The sequence below is a fragment of the Endocarpon pusillum genome (assembly GCF_000464535.1).
Source record: "Endocarpon pusillum Z07020 unplaced genomic scaffold scaffold189, whole genome shotgun sequence".
NCBI lineage: Eukaryota > Fungi > Ascomycota > Eurotiomycetes > Verrucariales > Verrucariaceae > Endocarpon > Endocarpon pusillum.
Window position 1 is genome coordinate 244,495 of NW_006916093.1, and position 17,065 is coordinate 261,559.

General features: G+C 47.9%; 2 protein-coding genes across 2 annotated transcripts; both read right to left on the bottom strand.

The window, feature by feature from the left end:
* Positions 1 to 808: 808 nt before the first annotated feature.
* On the bottom strand, positions 809 to 12,400 carry EPUS_03057 (uncharacterized protein; the record flags this gene model as incomplete). Its single annotated transcript, XM_007802999.1, has 3 exons — positions 809 to 12,046; positions 12,100 to 12,257; positions 12,349 to 12,400. The coding sequence occupies 3 exons, from the start codon at positions 12,398 to 12,400 to the stop codon at positions 809 to 811; spliced, it is 11,448 nt and encodes a 3,815-aa protein (XP_007801190.1).
* Positions 12,401 to 14,025: 1,625 nt separating this feature from the next.
* Positions 14,026 to 16,725, bottom strand: EPUS_03058 (uncharacterized protein; the record flags this gene model as incomplete). The annotated part of the gene is made up of 8 exons (XM_007803000.1): positions 14,026 to 14,202; positions 14,349 to 14,655; positions 14,704 to 14,831; positions 14,883 to 15,053; positions 15,107 to 15,460; positions 15,507 to 16,115; positions 16,214 to 16,606; positions 16,702 to 16,725. The coding sequence occupies 8 exons, from the start codon at positions 16,723 to 16,725 to the stop codon at positions 14,026 to 14,028; spliced, it is 2,163 nt and encodes a 720-aa protein (XP_007801191.1).
* Positions 16,726 to 17,065: the final 340 nt, after the last annotated feature.

A 17,065-nucleotide genomic window follows, 5' to 3' on the forward strand; every position in this document is an offset into this window, starting at 1 on the left:
TAGCTAGGTAAATTGCCGCTTCATCTCCTGACTGTAACTCAGAACTAGAGAAGAGTATATAGATATAAAGTACTGCCTTAGTCCAAGATGATGAGATCGGATCGGATTGGATTGCTTAAACATCACGATCTTGATCCTGATCTTATGAATCACAAGAGATCGGGATTCCCAGCATACATAATTCCTTATGGACAATAGGGATCAACTTACTCCGTACTGACGTAAGAAAGATGTATAGCAATTTCCCCCCCATCATAAGACGTCTGGATCTGGATCGGGATCGGATCACCACAATATGATGCGAAGCTATAAACCCATAAGACTAAACCCAAAGCAAACCTTATGGAATGATTACGTTGAATACCGATCAAACTCCAATCTTCGAATCAGAGGAAGCTCTCTGTGTTCATACACACATACACACATCTATCGAGCTTGCTCAAGTTATGTAACTTGGAGAAAAAGCGACAGCCATTAACCCCCCCTCCCCTGCCCCCCAAAAAAACAGTATTCCCCAAAACCAGTATTTCTTCTCATCGAAAGGTTGAGAGTGAAAAAAAGAGACACGCTACGGACTCCACGCTAAAATGTCAAATTGATAATCAAATAAAAACAAAGAGCTTGATCTGGTGTAGAACCACCAGTACCTTCCATTCCACGTTCCCTGACTCCCGTCACTCGTAAGAAGCGCTCTTCTCTCTGTCATTGTGTGAAAGAAGAGAACGTGCCGTGAACCGTGAAGCCCCCATTCCCAACAACTTCATCCGTCGATGCTCATTGTACCATGATCCATAGCAGCCGCAGGGCCTCAAAGATAAGGCATCCACAGCGCATCCATACTCGCCAGGTGAATCGGATTGACACTCTTACTGATCATGTCAATGACCGTCTGACTAGCCGGCAATGAGCTAATCACGCCCGTACCCCCTACTGATCCTCCTCCTCCGCCTCCAGCAGTCGCAGTTGTCTGACCGGCAGTCTGATCGGGGGTCCTCGCCAACCCCAACGCTCTCCTCACGATACCATCAGAATTCTGGCCCACCGCCTCTCTAAGCTGCTCCTCCTTAAGCGTTCCCACCCGATTATTATTCGCCGCCCAGTGGATCATCTCATCCCTGACAAAGATACTAAGCTGCTGCTCCAACTCCTGCTCGCTCGGCTCGGTGAGACAGCGCGCAATCGCCATGAGCGCGGCGGCAAAAATCCCCTCCATGGCCAGAGGACCCATTAAGGTCTGGATATTAGGTGTCAGGCGGAAATGGACTTGTTCGGGGTTATAGAAGAACGGTTTTGTGGAGTTGAGAGTTGGAATAAGCTCCGAGGCCCACAAGTCGCCGGATGATCGGGAGATGGAAAGTTTACTTGGGTAGCGGTTCGAGATGTGCATGATATAGGTCATGAAGGTGACGGCGGCAAATTGGTAGGAGAACTGGCGGCGGAAGAGCCAGAAGTCTTCGAAGCTGGTGTAGATCTTTTGAAAGGAGGTAAGAACGATAGTGTTTGGCACCCAGCGTTCCTGGATGGCGGTGAGGATTTCTGTCCGTAGGATTTGCATTTGTTCAACGCTTCGGTTCTGCTTGTTGTCGGCTAGGGCGCGCAGTTTTTCCATGGTGAAGAGAATGGGCTCGTCTTTGCTGGTGCCGGTTTTGCGGCAGTGGTCTTCGTAGACGCCTTGAAGGGTGATGTACGACGAATCGTCTTGTACCAGCCTGATGTGGGGAGCGATGGGGACCATAAGTGGAAGATGGAAGTACAGATTGCGTCTTCTGCTTTCCTTTCTCTTGGCCAACACACCGTTGAAAATGCGGAAGAGTTGGAGAATCCGTTCTTCTCGTCTACAGTGTCGAGCGGCAGGATGTTGTACTGCGAAAGGATGTAGACTTCCATCATGACCACGAATTGTCAGCCGACGATGGCAGACCCCAATCCCACGAACCACATCTACTGTCGGCATGAACCGTTCAATGCGGGTAAAGTCAGTGTTCTTGTCTCTGTGCTCTAGATATTGACCAGGAACTTCGACCTCATCAAATTTCAGAAAGCGGAATTCGCTTAAATGTGGACTGTAGGTTTCGAGCGAAATCCAAGGCTGTCTTCGATCAAGCTTCTCTTCAAACTTGTCACGCCATTTTCGAAGCTTCTGGATGTACTCAAACATGGTTGGCTTTCTGTTTACAAAATCGGCTTCAAACGATTTTCGAAGATGACCGGGAAGGATGGTCTCCGCAAATCTGCAGATGTTGGCTTCTGTCGCAGGGGGCAATTTGACATCCTGAGCGTAAGATTGTGGAGCTCGACCGATATAAGCAAGACCATCATTTAACAGGGCAACGATGAGACGGTAAGCATCTTCATCGGGAGGACACTTGAAGTTCTTTTGGATTTGATCAGTCATCGTCTCCATGGAGAGTGCCAGTAATGGAAACGCTGTTTTCAAGCCTGCCATGATCTCATCAGCATACTCTTCCGGTTTTTTCAACGGCTCTCTTGGAGGTCTCTCGCCCTCTCCGTTAGTTTGTGCCTGCCCATTTGCTTCCTGCTTGAGCTTGGGAGAGCCAGCATTGCCGTTGGCGGCCGATTCTCCCTGAGCTGTTCCTGGTCTTGAAGAGGAGGTAGCATCACCGCCTCGTTCTGGCGATGCTGATTTGCCTTGCTGTGCAGCTTGTCCGGCCTTGATGGCTTGTCGTTGTTCAGCTTGCTTCTTCTTGCTGAGCAGCTCCTCTCGAGTGGTACGGAGCTGGAAGAACAGTGCTTGTGGATACAACTTGGCAATCTTTGAAAGAATTGACCGAGACAGCCTTGCCTCGCGGTGCTCAAGACTTGACAGCAACTGAGGAATAAAAGTGATCCAGTACCACACAGGCGTATCGCCTTTGAAGATCTCTAAAGCGCTGGCGATCTTTCCTTCTTCATTGTCGAGGCTAAGCAGCCACAAAATCCTGCTAAGCAATTTCCGAGCCTTTGAACTTTTGTACAAGCCTGCTGCTTCAAGATAGCAGCTCACAGCGTTGAAGGCAGCTTGCATATCCGAAGGATCTTCTTTAAACCGTCGATCACAATATTGACCCCATTCAGCCCAGGCTTTGGGCAGCCTCAAATCGTAATATAACGCAGTACCGAAAGCATCATCCGCCTCATCTCGTTGCGCCAGCTTGGCCAAGAACATTCCTTTCAGAGTGTAAAATTCGGCTTTTTGCTGTGGGCCAAAGAAATTGAGATTGGTGTTATTGATCACATCAAGACCATTGTTCAATTCGGACTTGTTTTGATAATGACACTTGGCTTGCTCTCTTAGCTTCAAGAACGCTTCTTGGATCTCAATGTTCGGCAAGGTATAGATCTTGCTGAGTTGATAAATGCAAACATCCGGCATTTGATGCTTCCGTGCAACATGCGCAAAACGGTTGATGATCCAAGCAGTTTCGTGGAAGCCGCGGAATGCGAAGGAATTGTTCGAGACATTATTGCCCGGACCTTGTGGAGCTAATTGTAGATATGTAGAATTGATGAGCTGAAAAACATGCTGTCGCCAGGTAACGAGGTCCTGCCAGGCATTGATATCATCCCAAATATTTGGTAGCCGATCACGCCAGGACAACAACAGCATTTTCAACTCTTGGGATTTTTGGTCCAGATTTCGTTCATTAGTCTGCTGCAGGCTGTCGCAGATAAGACTTGCGTCATGTAACTCGACAAGCTGTTGGAAGTTCTGTAGGATCGGGATGTGCGCGTTCGTGATGCGTTTGGGTAGTTGATGCCACTTGCGAATAGACAGCTGAATTGCTTCATCACACATATGATTGAATTCTCCTCTGGTTTCTTTGTTCGCATGGAACTTGAGCAATGACATGAATGCCTGGAAAAATGTCCGCCTCGGAGTTGGTGCATCAGAGACAGCTTTGATCATCGTCTCTAGCTGCTCTCGATTACCCTCTCCCTGCCAGGCTTCAAAATTTCTCCATGCCGCCTCCAAGAGCAAATCGTTGAAGTTTTCATGTTTGGCAAACTCGCTCAAAATTTCCCATTGCTGCATCTTTTGAGCACAAATCATCCAGTGATCTTCCCACAGTGAATATTCTCCTTGCGAGAAAGGCACAACTCCGGTACGAGCCTTCACCTGAGCAGCCTCGTACAGCTGTTGTGCTTTGTCCCAAATGCCGTGCTGTTCGTAGGATAACGCAGCGTTGGTTTCCACAAACTTGCATCTTCGTCGCCAAGTACCATAAAACAGGTCGTCCTCTTGTAAACCAGCGTAGATCTCGACAAGAGCATCCAGATTGCTCTCCCGGACAGCGGGCGTGTCGATAATTGGTTCAATGGCAGAATCTTCCAGCGAAACCATTGCAGTATACCATGCTGAGTATGTTCGACTCAGGAATTTCATGACGTGAGGTGGTACCTTAAACCTGGGCTTGCACCTTGCGGCTCCTTCAAGAAGTGCTTGGATAACATTCGGTCTCAGATTAAGTTGTCTTTGATGATACTCCCGGGTGAGAAGTGTCACCATGCCTTTCTCAAGATCCATCCGTTCCTCTCGGGTTAAAGCTGCCCAGCACAGAGGGAAAAGTTTCACCCAGATGTCGTAAGCCAGATCAGGATCAACATGCTGCAGCTGACATAAAGGTTCAAGCACATCTCGGACCTTGACATCTCCAATCTCCTGGTTGAACCTTCTTTGATCTGCAACGATGGCGTCAAGGCCATCCTCGACCATGACATCTTCTTTCTTCTGCTCTTTGCTGATAAGTGAAGTACTGAACAATGCGGATACTGGTTGAACCCTGAAATCTTCGTTATGCAATCGTGCAGGGGTCGACGTGTCGATAGAACCCATGATCAGTTGCGTAGCCTGCCTCAGCCAGAAGGATTCTGCCAACGTATCCCAATTCTGTAATGTGAGCACGTAGCTCAGTCTGGAGCTTGCCGTTCGCGAAAGACTGCGATCAAAGATCGCCATAAATCGATTGCGTAGCTCTACATCAGCAGCCCGCGTACCGATCAGGAAAGCATGTTCTAGCCGGACCGTCAGCTCCGTTCTGGTGATCTTCGGATCGTCGTAGATGCGTATCACCAGCTGCAAGAATCGTTTGAGCAGGCTTTGATCCGGTCGATTCTCAAATAACAACATCTTCAGCAGAACAGCATGTTTCTCTTTCAAGGTTGGCCATGACTCCTCGGAATCAAAGATCCACTTTTCAACCATGTCTAGAACTTTGTTGCAGAGTTCCGCGTTGTAGGATTTTTCGACCAACGATGCAAGCACACTCAGAAAAGGACGTCTCTGATCCCCTAGATGAGACATACGGGCAGAGAGCAGATCAATGGTTTTTTTGATCAGATCTACCCCCAGCGCAAACTCATCCGGTTTCATGTTCGGCTCGCCAGGTCGATAACCTTGAGGGATCTGTTGAGGTGGACTATAAGCATTCACATGGTCTTTTGCCAAAGACTGTTGGAGAGCTCGCATAACGTTCGGGATATGCTGATCCATCTCTGCAGGTCTTACCCGAGATAGAGTCCACAAAATGGTGATGCTGGACGTCAGATTATTTGCAGATAGTGTTTCGGTGGCAATACTTGAAAGGTAGGGCACGAACTCATTAGGTGTAGAGTCAATGTCCATCGCATCTTCCTCCTCAGGCTGTTCTTGTGGTATGGCATCAAGGACCAGCCTTAACAAAGGTTTGATCCTTAGTGAGACCTTGTCGTCATCTTCAGCATGCAGGCAATCTTGAATCTCAAGATTTTCCATTCTTAACGGTTTTTCTAGCAGCTTTCGGATGGCTGGTAAGTGGGCAACAATCCACTCCTCTTTCTTCGTTGCGATAATGACCCGCAACACTTGAAGAGTATTGACCATGCTCGTTATGTGCTTCTCGTCCGGTTTGTCAGCCTTCTCGCTAGCGAGAATTGGCTCCATGACTTTCGGGTATAGATCAATATCCACATCAGCCCACAATCGTGGCGACAACAACTCCCGCAATAGCTTCATTGCTTTGACACACATATCGTTTGACATGCCTGGTTGCTGAGCCTTTTGCATGGCATTTAGCTTCATTTCCGCGGCGGGGACAGGATATTTCTCTTGCAGGGAAGTGATGAAGGTCACGAGATATTTGATAACAGCTGTACGAAGTTCGAGCGGGATAACATACTCTGGCCGCTCCTTAGTCGATGGAGGAGCAAGAGCAGAAGAACCAGTCGTATCGCGGGCCATGCTTGGCAAACTACTGGTAGCCTGAGACGTCGTGAACATATTCACTCTTTTTTCCTCCCAAATAGAGATAAGATCAATCAAGCTTAGAACAAGCTTCTTGCTCTCATTCGAAGGATTTGGCGGCGATGCTATTTTGTGTAAGGAGGGCACAATGATAGGCACAAAATGCTCGCGAGACTCGTAGAAGAAATCTGCTTGTCGAACAAGAAAATTGAAAATACTGATCATTTGTTGTAGATTTCCCGTCTCTTCTGCCAGAATCCGGCGAGGCCATCTTGCCCACAGAGGATATTTGGGATCTCCAGCTTGAGTAACCCGTTGAGGTAAGACCGGTGTCAAGATTTCAAGCGCTTGAGTAACCAGGGCTTTTCCTTCGTTCTGATGAGCTCTTAGAAGTGAAACATAGATCTGTACCGCGACTTTCTGCGGTGACTCGTATGAAGCGATGAAATAGCTGATCAACACGTAAGCTCCATACTTGTTGATGATGTCTTCCAGTCGAATATGGATCCAGGCAAATCGGATGATGTCTTTCCGTGCTTCAGCCACCGTACTGGCGTGGTATTTGAGTAGTAAGGCAGTAAGTTGCAATATTTCCATACGAGAATGATCAACTCCCTGCTGTCCGGAGTCTTCCAAGTTATCTGCCATCTGCGGTTTCCAGAGGCGATTATGCAGAAGCTCAGCCATGGATTTATCCATTAGCGTTGAGGACGAGTGGCCAATATTCCACGTTCGCATAATATCCATGGCAAAAATGGGGTTCATGACGTAGTGAAAAACGAAAGTTTTCACTCTTTGGGAAACGTTCCGCTGAGTGTAAAGGTCCAGACATCGACTTACAATGGATCGACGATACTCAACAGAGTCGCTCGAGATGATATGTTGATAAAGATATCTGTAAAGAGCAAGCGTAACCTTGATTTCTTTCGCCGCTGCGGCTGTGAGAACTTTGAAGAGAAAGTCGAGATCTGAAGGGCCTAGGGCAAGACATCTCGCGAAGATGTCCATCAATTGATCTCCAGCCTGCTCCACTCTAAGGCGCTGCTTGGGGAAGAGTTGGTCGGCCCGCAACTTCTGCTCCAGGTCCTTACCAGCGGAAAGCAAGCGATCCTTCAGTCCAGGGTACGATTGAAGCCAATCATCTGTGGGTGAATGTGAGCAGACTGAGTGTGCAGCAAAAATGGCATTGATGGCAGCGGTATTTTTCTGCTCCGGCTCGCTCATGTCAAACGATGCATGTATGAAAGATTCGGTTTCTGCAACTAGGCCAAGTCTTAACGGCTCTGCCTCAGGATCAGAGAGGATCTGGCCAAAAAAACGGCCATATTTTTCATCTTGCATACGCGTCTGGAAGAACGACCAAGTTTCCTTCGGGTAGCGGTTCAGGTATTTCACCAATGGTTTCCTTAAAGGACTATGTGCAGTCCGTCGAAGCTTCTCTTCAAGGGTTAATGCTGTGTTGACAAGTTCCTCCATGAAGGTGGTCGCTGCCGGTGGAAGCAGGTGAAAGATATTGAAGATAGCAGCAACAATTTTCATCTGAGAGTTCTGCTCAATAAGGCCGAAGGACACCTTTTGCAGCGTCGCATCGTCCGCGATGACCTTCATATGCTCCAGCAATCTTGCTCCAATCTCAACCTTAAAGTAATTGGTTAGCAGTGTGAGTAATCTGGCAAGACCATCAAGACCTTGTACGCTAAGTCGCTTCGGGTCTTGGAGGTTCATGAGTATAGGTCGAAGGCCATTCTGTAGCAGGTCTTTCGGCAACTTATTGGTCTGTGTTAGAACGTCTTTTAGTCCCGCATTTGCGGCATCGATGATTTCGGGAGATTTGTGGTATAATGACTTGAAGAAAACAGCAATGATTCGTGCTCGACTGCTTTGCTGCGCGTTGCTGGCAAATTCTGCAAAGTTCATGGCCAAAGATAACAGATGAAGGCATGCCACTCTCAAATCGACAATTGTTTCAGCAACGCTATGCTCTGCCGGCTTTGTATGTAATGTCTCATCTTCAGCATCGACCAGTGCTAAGGATTCCATCATCAAGCGATTCAGCGGCTCGTGGTGAAAGGTTACTAGATCGTGACCAAGGCCAAGACAGAACGTGATGGCATCAATAAAACCGATTTGAGTTGCGAAGGGGAGGGCACGCAACGGTTTGTTGAAGATTGGAAGTAGGAGACGATCCTTGACAGGCTCTATAAGGTCGTAGCTCTCCACACCGATGACTTCAGCCAATACGGCAAAAGCGTGCTGAGCCGTCTCACGAACATGGCGGTTCATATGAGCCAATTCGAATACGAAGAAGCCACACAATGTATATAGCTTGCCTTTCTCATTCGCCAAAGTTTCCCTCGTTGAACCCTTATTACAACGCCGAAGTATGATCTCGAGCGTATCCTGTGCTCTTCTTCTCGTCCCCGCCGGAAGATCTGGAGGCATATCCTTGATGACAAACATCAAAGCTCGAACAAAATCGATCTGCTTGCCTGCAAGCCATTCGTCCCCTAAGTCGAGCTCTGTAGCCAGAACATGTATGCCGAGCGCACCTCCAGCTTTTGCAAACCATTCCATCTCGTGGCAATGATGACAGAAGACTTTGGCCAAATGGTGGAAGAAGGAGAATTTGGAGGCCCTCTCCATTGAGCCGAATATTGTCCTCGTCGTGTCACGCACCACCTTGATTGCTTCTTCTGTCTTCTCTCGAACGTGTACATCGTCTGATGCCAGGCATTCCACAAATGCATCTGCAAGAACTCTTGGATCGAGAAACGATTCACCCTCACCCGAGTTGACATCAAAAGGCTTATTCCTGTGTCTCGCTTGGGCAAGCGCTCTACCCAGTTCGATCAAAGTCAAGTGCCGGCACACATCATGAAGAAACGCTGTTGCGAGCGGTTCGAGCTCTGGGACGGTACAAGCATATATACAGGCCTTCAGAAGCTTCTTCAAGACGTCTTCTTGATCTCTCTTCTTCTGCATGGACTGTTCTTTGTCAGACCTGCCCATTATGTCCACAACATCGATTAAAGAATCGGTCTTGTTCGCTATTAGCTCGTTGGCCTGCATTCGTAGAAGAGTCACAAGTTCATCCGGGAGGTTATCAAGCCCAATATTCAGCTTCAGCTGCGAACTCAGGAGTCTGAAGGATTGTTGTTTATGAAAACTGTCTGATGCCTTCGCTGCCGGCAATTTCGGAACCTCGTGAAGTTTTGCAATTGCCAAATCAATCCCAGTATTAATTGGAAACGCTCGGTCTTTATTTGATCCGACGAGTTTGATGTCGATGCTGGGATCATCGTCTGCACTGTTGTTGAAGGTCAACTGTGGCGCATGATTTAGGAATTTACGATTCCGACCACCCAGCTTGCCAAGGATCCTCATTGTAGTGTGAGCATGAAAGTGGCTGTACGGGTTGGGTTTCAAATGGTCCCACAAAGCGGTCATCAGCTCATCCATGATTGGCGCCATGATCGGATCGAGGTAGTCAGCAGTCAAGTTATCTACACACAACTCAAGTGTCCGCAGTCCTTGACCCACGAGTTCTGAGCCAGCTCGAAGAGCAACCACTAAAGGCCGCATGAGATGGCTCAAGTGCGGCAGCAGGTGACTCAATCGTGCAGGTACTGTCAGTGTTAATTCCACATAAAGATCTCGTTCAGCTGGTTTGCGTGCTCCCTGCAACAAATTGTTGAAGGTCTCCAGCAGCATCTCCAGCAACGGAAGTATCTCTTTATACAATAATTCGAAGCGGCCGCCTCCAATACTTCTGAAAAGAGATCGTAGGAGCAGAAAATAATTCATCGGCTCTTCTGCTGTAACGGATAGCTGCACACATTGAGTGACGATTTTTGTTACATGCGGATGCAAGACCTGCTCGTTCTGATGAGAGAACAGTGTCACGGCCATGAAAGACAACTTGAACATCCTCAGTAGAATAGAGGATTTGATGACATCAGAAGAGCCGACTTCATGTATCCTCTCCATCAGGTACTGTAAAACCATGCCAGCGAAGGCCGGTGAGGTGGCTTCACTAGCCAAGAAAAATTGCGGTAGATGGAGCAGAGCAGTATGTTCAGACATGAGATCGTGTAGGTGCGGGATCTCGGCATGAAATACTTCATGAAAAGTGGCCGTGTCGATACAATGGAATACAGTACCAAAGCTTTCTAGAAGTTCTTTCTCCTCCCGACTCATCTGTGCCATGTAGTGGCTGGCTAAGAACTCAACGGGAGATGAATAATGGCCTTCGGACGGCGGTTGCTCTGTCTTGTAATATCGGAAAACCCGTGCTCCTTCATGAAAGAGCTTGGTAAAGACGTGGACCTCCTCCGCATTATAACCGAAGCTGACCTCAGACCAATTGACGGGGGTGTTTGCGTCATCGAAGTTGACTCCTTGCGGATTCGTCATTTTGAGCTGGTAGAACATGTTCTTGAGGCCATTGACCAAGTTTTTGAATAGGAACTTGTTGTCTGCAACAGGATCTGCGCCTCTGTCTCTTGGATTAGAAGTCTTTATTGGAGTTGCATTGAAGATGTCAATCTCGTCCCAATCCGGCGGATGTTCCTTATCGGCAAGAAAGCTCTCGGATTGTGAATCTGTTGGGCTTTTGGCATACTGTTGAGTTAGCTTCACAGCGTTATTGTATTGATGATTCATAGCGGCAAACTTGTCGCCTATTGCATCCAAGATCATCATCAAGAAATAACGTGCATCTTGTTTGTTTTCTAACTTGGTAATGCTCTCTGCCATATTCAAGAGGAGTTTGGCACTCATGGTCTGAAAACTGGTTCCGGGGAAATTGTCATGAAGGTTGCGAGTATAGACTTCGATCGTTTTCCGAATTTGATCCTGGCTGAGAGAATCACGAACATGATGAATGAGATCTGCCAGCATGCTATAGGCTAATGGTCTCATGCCCTCATACACGGTCAGGCCGTCTCCGATTAGAGTCCGTTCTTCTAGAAGCTCGTCGATCTTTTGCAAGAAGATCTTCCGGTAGTTGAAATTGATAATATGTCTGATAGCTACCAGGAGCTCTTTTCGAGCGCTGGATTTCTCCCGTGGACAATCTTTGAGTAACCGAACCACAACACTCGGTAGCGTAGGTAGAAAGTCCTGCAGCTGCTGTGCGTATACTCGTAGTAAGTATGCCAAAAAGCTCATAGTCTTGACCTGCGCAGTGATAAACTCGCCGAAAGCAGCTCGATTCTTGATCTCCTTGCACACACCAGTGAAAATGGTTTTAGCAGCCCCTTTTTCGGCATGAGCTCTTTCTTGCGGTTTCGCTTGGAGCAGCAGAATCTCCTTGATCAACGGGACGAACCTTTTCACATTTGCAGATACGGAATTCCGATGTGCTTGAAAAATCGACACCACAATGATGGGACATTCAGCGAGAACCTTAAACGACTGCATGCCCGGCGCGAGAGCCTGGTCCTTCTTTTCAGCACCTGAATCCGAGACTGTTGTTGCAGGTGATGCCGGCCGTGGCGACTGGAAATTCTGAGAGGCATGGCTAGGAGTGGACGAGATCGAGGGTGTAGCACCTTGCGGAGTGTCGAAAGTGTCCTTCACGACCTTTTCCATCAACTGAAACATCTCCTGGATGAGCTCTAGGAATGGCTGAACTCTTGATGCTGTCGCCATAACCTGGTGCCTTTCCAAATCCATGATGGTCTTCATGCACAGTACAGCATTATCTTCGTTCTCTATCCGCACCAGTTCCATCAAAGTGTCAACTATGTCCGCTGCGTAAGGTTCGATCTCTGGCGAATTCGTATGTACTCTGTGGAGAATTTCTAGGATATGGTTGCGCAGAATCTAATGCGATGTTTAGCCTTGCGAGAAGCTGCAGCGCCATATTTCACACGTACATGGTCTGGCGAATTTGCCATGAAGACGGGCTCGCCCTGTAATATCTTCTTGAATACCGGCCATAATTTCGCAAGAAATCTAGGATAACTCGAGCCTGAGCAGAGGGTCTCTATCGAATCGCGGAGTTCAGTCGCAATATTGGCTTTGGTTTTAGCATCTGTCAAGATCAGTACGAAGCCTATTATCTTCAAAGCACAACACAGAGCGGCACACTACAGCTACTAGTCTTTAGTACTGTAGAGACCTACCAAGGTTTGGATCGCTTAAGCGCGCAGTGTAGATGTCGATGCTCCGCTCCATGATGCGTGAAGCACGAAGCAATTGCTCTCCGCTTGTAAGACGCACCCACAGCCAAAGGAGCTGGAGGAAGCAAGAGACAAAACACCAAATGCTACGGGCTTGCTAGCATTCATTGGTGCAGACTTCTTAGTCTTGGGTGAAGAGTTGGGAAGTGATGCAACGCAAGAAAAGTATTTCAGTGAAGGGCGACTGTGTGCTGTGAAAAGACAGGTGTAGAAGGGTTTCGAAGGACGATTACAATCAAACCTCACCACCAGACAAAGAGAAGCGAGAGTAAGGACGTGGAGCGCGACCACCAGGTCTGCCTTTGCAATTGTACACTGGAATCCGGGAACATTAGCATCTGGGGGGTAGCTTTCACAAAATCAAAGGGAGCTAGTCGGTGCCAAGATATATGCTACTCCGATTGGCTTTTTTATCTGCTAATACATAGTAAGTTAGAATACACCTCATTACTCACTATAAGTTCGACGTCTTTAACTCCCCGGTACTAGTTGTACAGATGTACTTGCAGATTGGCTGATTCAGAGATGCAAATTCTACTAAGCCATGAGTCTTGTGAACGACCTTCTTGATAAATATGCACTAGGAACCGAGTAAAGCTATATGTCTCAACGCGTCGCTATAGGCCTTGTGTCTAACTAGTCGTCGTCAAACTCGTTGTCTCATTTAGGATTATTCTTTCGTTTGCTTGGTATATTTATTTGCAACTGGGATCTTGAATGCACCTTCTTGCCTTTTAAATATATCTGGAAGCTTAAGAACTCATCCACAGCCTCCTTGATTTCAGATACTTTGAGGCGCGCTTGTTTCTGCTCAACAGTTCCTATATTTCTATCCTTGCTGTTGTCGCTGCTTCTCAGCGCTATTGACTGGGCCACCTTTACGAGGTTCAGTTGTGGTAGCGACGTATTTTATACTAGCCATTCTTAACACCCGTGCTCGTGCTACGAATATTTATGCCCCCTTACCGTAGTACTTGGAGAGACCGAATTCTCTTCAGATCACCATCCGCTCCGCGCACAAAGTTGGTAGAACCCAGCTAGTTAATCCCCCACCCCCACCTACCATGCACATCACACAGCAAGAAGCGATTCATACCTACCACTGCAACCTACAATACGAAGATGAGGACGTGGGATCTCGAGGCAAAGACAAGACAACCCTTTATCCATCTTCCCAGCTACTCTACCATGATCGTTCACTTCGCTTCACCTCATCACATGAGAAAAACATCAGCAGGAGCGATGCAATGCAATGCGATGCGATGGCCAATGCATTATTGTGGCCCATTTCACGAAGTCTAATTTACCGAAGTTGAGGTAGGGTAGGGTGGGGTAAAGGTAAAACGCCATGAGCCTTTCAATCACCCATCCGTCATGATGTTCTAAGGTTAGACCTTCGTGCCCGCCAGCCCCATACGCGCGTCCTGCCCCCACCTAAGAAGAGGCCCGATTGTGGAAACCAGGCAATCCCACCAAGCCCGTAAACGTGGAAAGCAAGGTTGAACGGGTTTGGCCGGGAAAATGTACACGAAAACGTAATCATTCGGACCGGTCGCTTGCTTTAGGGACGCGATGCCCAGTCATAGCGTGTGAGTAGACAGAAGAGAGGACCGACCATCTTCAGGTATGTGCTGGCTGGGGAGGAAGATTCGCTGGATTCATGCGAGACACGGTGGTAGAGGTTGTGGTGCTGTTGCTACTGCCTCCGGAGTTCCTTCTTGTGCCCTTGGGTCGGCTCTCGCCACTTGCACCCGAACGATGACCTTTTGTGGTATCTGAAGACCCGCGTGGGCGTCTCTGGAGAAAGTTTCACCGCACATGTTAGAAACAAGATCCAGGTTACTAAGGATAATGAACTTGGTCTTAGCGGTTGTAAAGTACATGAAGGGAAGGAAGGCATTTACAGAAAGACGGGACTCCAGGAGAACTGCAACTCAACTAACCGTGGTTGATTTGCTCCCTATAGCGCCTTCGTCGTGCAATTTGAGAGCATCAAGACGTTGTTGACTATCGTGAGTCATTGTATCTGTTTCGTATTTGACGTTGATTGGCTTCATTGGAGCTGTCCTAAGACCACTCTTCATCTTGTTGGCTTGCTCCGTCAATCGATCCCACTTGCTTTGACGAGTTTGCTCCCGAGATTCTGCGCTGTTCTGTAGCTCGGTATAGTCATGCGAGCAGTCATCGAACAATTGCGGATTGATCTCCATAAATAGCTTCATGGCATTATACACCATACCATGTATAGTCCTAAGCAGCGTCAAGTCGGGGAACTGTGCAGTGATGGGAAGAATTTACCTGTTCCAATGTCCTTTAGAATTCTCGTACAGTGGCGCAAACATTATTGGCAGTATGGTCTCAACATTATCACTGACCAAGTTGCAGAAGTATTCATTGTTCCAGAAGTAGAGTGCTCGTTCGGCGACCTGACACTAGAATCAGCTCATGCTTTAAGCATTCCCGGTTGCAATGCTCACCTGAAAATGAGGGCTGGCGACAGATTTTGCCAGCTGGTTGAAGAGAGGCTCTTGTACTTTGGCGAACTCTGCCGGATCCATCACCTCAAAGATGTCCTCTACTTCGTTCAAGAACATGACCTCCTTTGTGCTGTTGACTTTCGGCCAATATCGAAGTAGGCCCAAGACGACCTGAGATTGCCTGATTAGCACGGAGAGCAAGAAAAACAGCGGATCAAAGGTACCTCTTCTGTCAAGGCCGCGTCTTTCTCCAAAAACTGGACGATACAGTATGCCAGCTGGGGGTGATACATGCTCAGGCTCCTGACCTTATGCAACGGGATCAACACCCTCGTAAGAAACAGCTTGTGCTCTTCCTTGAGAGGCAACGCGAAACCGTTTATGATCGATCCTAGGATCTCAAGAAGCTCTGCGATGCCGTTGAACCGCTCAGTTTCGTAGACGAACTGGAAGAAGACGTTGTTGATGGAGCGTCTGATGTATGAGCGTAGATTGAGGAATTTTCCATATATCCGATGAAGTGTGGTCTTGAGGAAATCTCGTTCCCGAGGATCCTCGGAGTCAAATAGTTCGAGAAGCTATCTCGTTAGCCCGTTCACAATCCCCAATAAAAAGCCGACATACCTGTAGAACAAATTGATGGTCAATATGTGCTTTGGCGATGTTGGTATTAAAATCCTGGCTCTCTATGAATCTCAGGAAAAACTCGTATACCACCTGTATATGCGGCCAAGCAACTTCCAGAACGGGCTCATCCTCTTCGGGGTCAAATGCCTCGCCTTGGGGATTGACCGGTGGTGGAACTGGTCGAAAAAGATTTTTGCTGAACATATCCACCACGCGGGGGTACATTGGCTCAGTGATGACAGACCGATTGTTGGCAACGTAGTCCAATAACTCGTGAAGGGCCAATCGCTTGATCTCTTTCGACTTCATATCACCAGTGGCATCATTGAAATCGAAAATAATATTGCACTGATCGATCTTTTGCATAAACAGTTCTTGCCTCCGGTGCGGTGGAACCTCATGAAACCCGGGTAATTTCTCGAGCTCACGCTGCCGTTGATCGGAGATATCGAATCGTGACGAATGCTGTCTTTTAGGTGTTCGAATTCCTTCAGGCACATCTTTGGGAGTTGTTTGCAATCCAGCAAAGAGTAGGGATTTCTGCCCAGCCTTTGGAGGCGCTAGGTCGCCAGGCATAGTCTCCGCTGCTCCTGGTGGAGGTACATGCTATACCGTTTCGCCAGTCAGTAGATGAAGCTTCAGTTGTATAGAGTGTGACAAACGCGAAGATCGAGAACGAGGGGAAGAATAGGAAGTCAACATACCGGCGCGCTCGGACTGATCACCACGCTGGGGTTGAGATGACTGCCAGGCCTGGATGGGGTACCTGGTCCGCCAACGGAAGATTGAGAGCCAGGAGGAGGTTGAGGCATGAACGCATGGCCAGTTGGTGCATTGGGTAAATTCTGCGTGGCATGATGTATAGAGTTTGTATGTTGCCCACCGGTAGATCCTCCATCACTTCCTATAGAAGCTCTATTCCTCACATCACTGACATTTGTGGTAGATGACGTTGGCGTACCTTGAGCCGAACTCGCAGGAGATCGGCTATCAGTACCAGAGGGCGCATTCGATTGTGAAGGAGAGGCTGTTCCGGAAGCAGAATCTTTCTTCTTGGAGGATTTGTTCGAGTCCTTGGCTCTTGATAACTGCTCGTGCTAGAAGAGCTTCTGTCAGTCAATTCGAGGCAAAATGTACTTGTTACTTTTTGCACAGCCGCGAGCTCATGGGGGACTTCAACTGGAAGACGAACCACTCTTTGTCTGAATCCTTTCATCTTCGCCTGCGTATCCCAACGGCCTCATTCAATACTTGAAGTGTGTGCTTAAAGATGGGTCTCGAATCGGATAGGGAGCAGGAGCTTTGCGAAGCAAGTTATGATCGACACATCCGTCTGGTTGAAACGGTTTGGATCTGCAGTGGAGACAAATCGATTTTTCGAGTTCTAAGCAGAAATACGCAAACAATGTCAAGCCACCTTGTTGTTGGGCAGTTCAATCCGACATTGCAGCAATGGAATCGTGTTATTCGAGGATTGGTCGTCAGGGTTTACTTGTTTATTATTGCTTAGACAGGCGTGGCAGAAAGGATGGTAGCAGGATGTCTTGGAAGGGAGA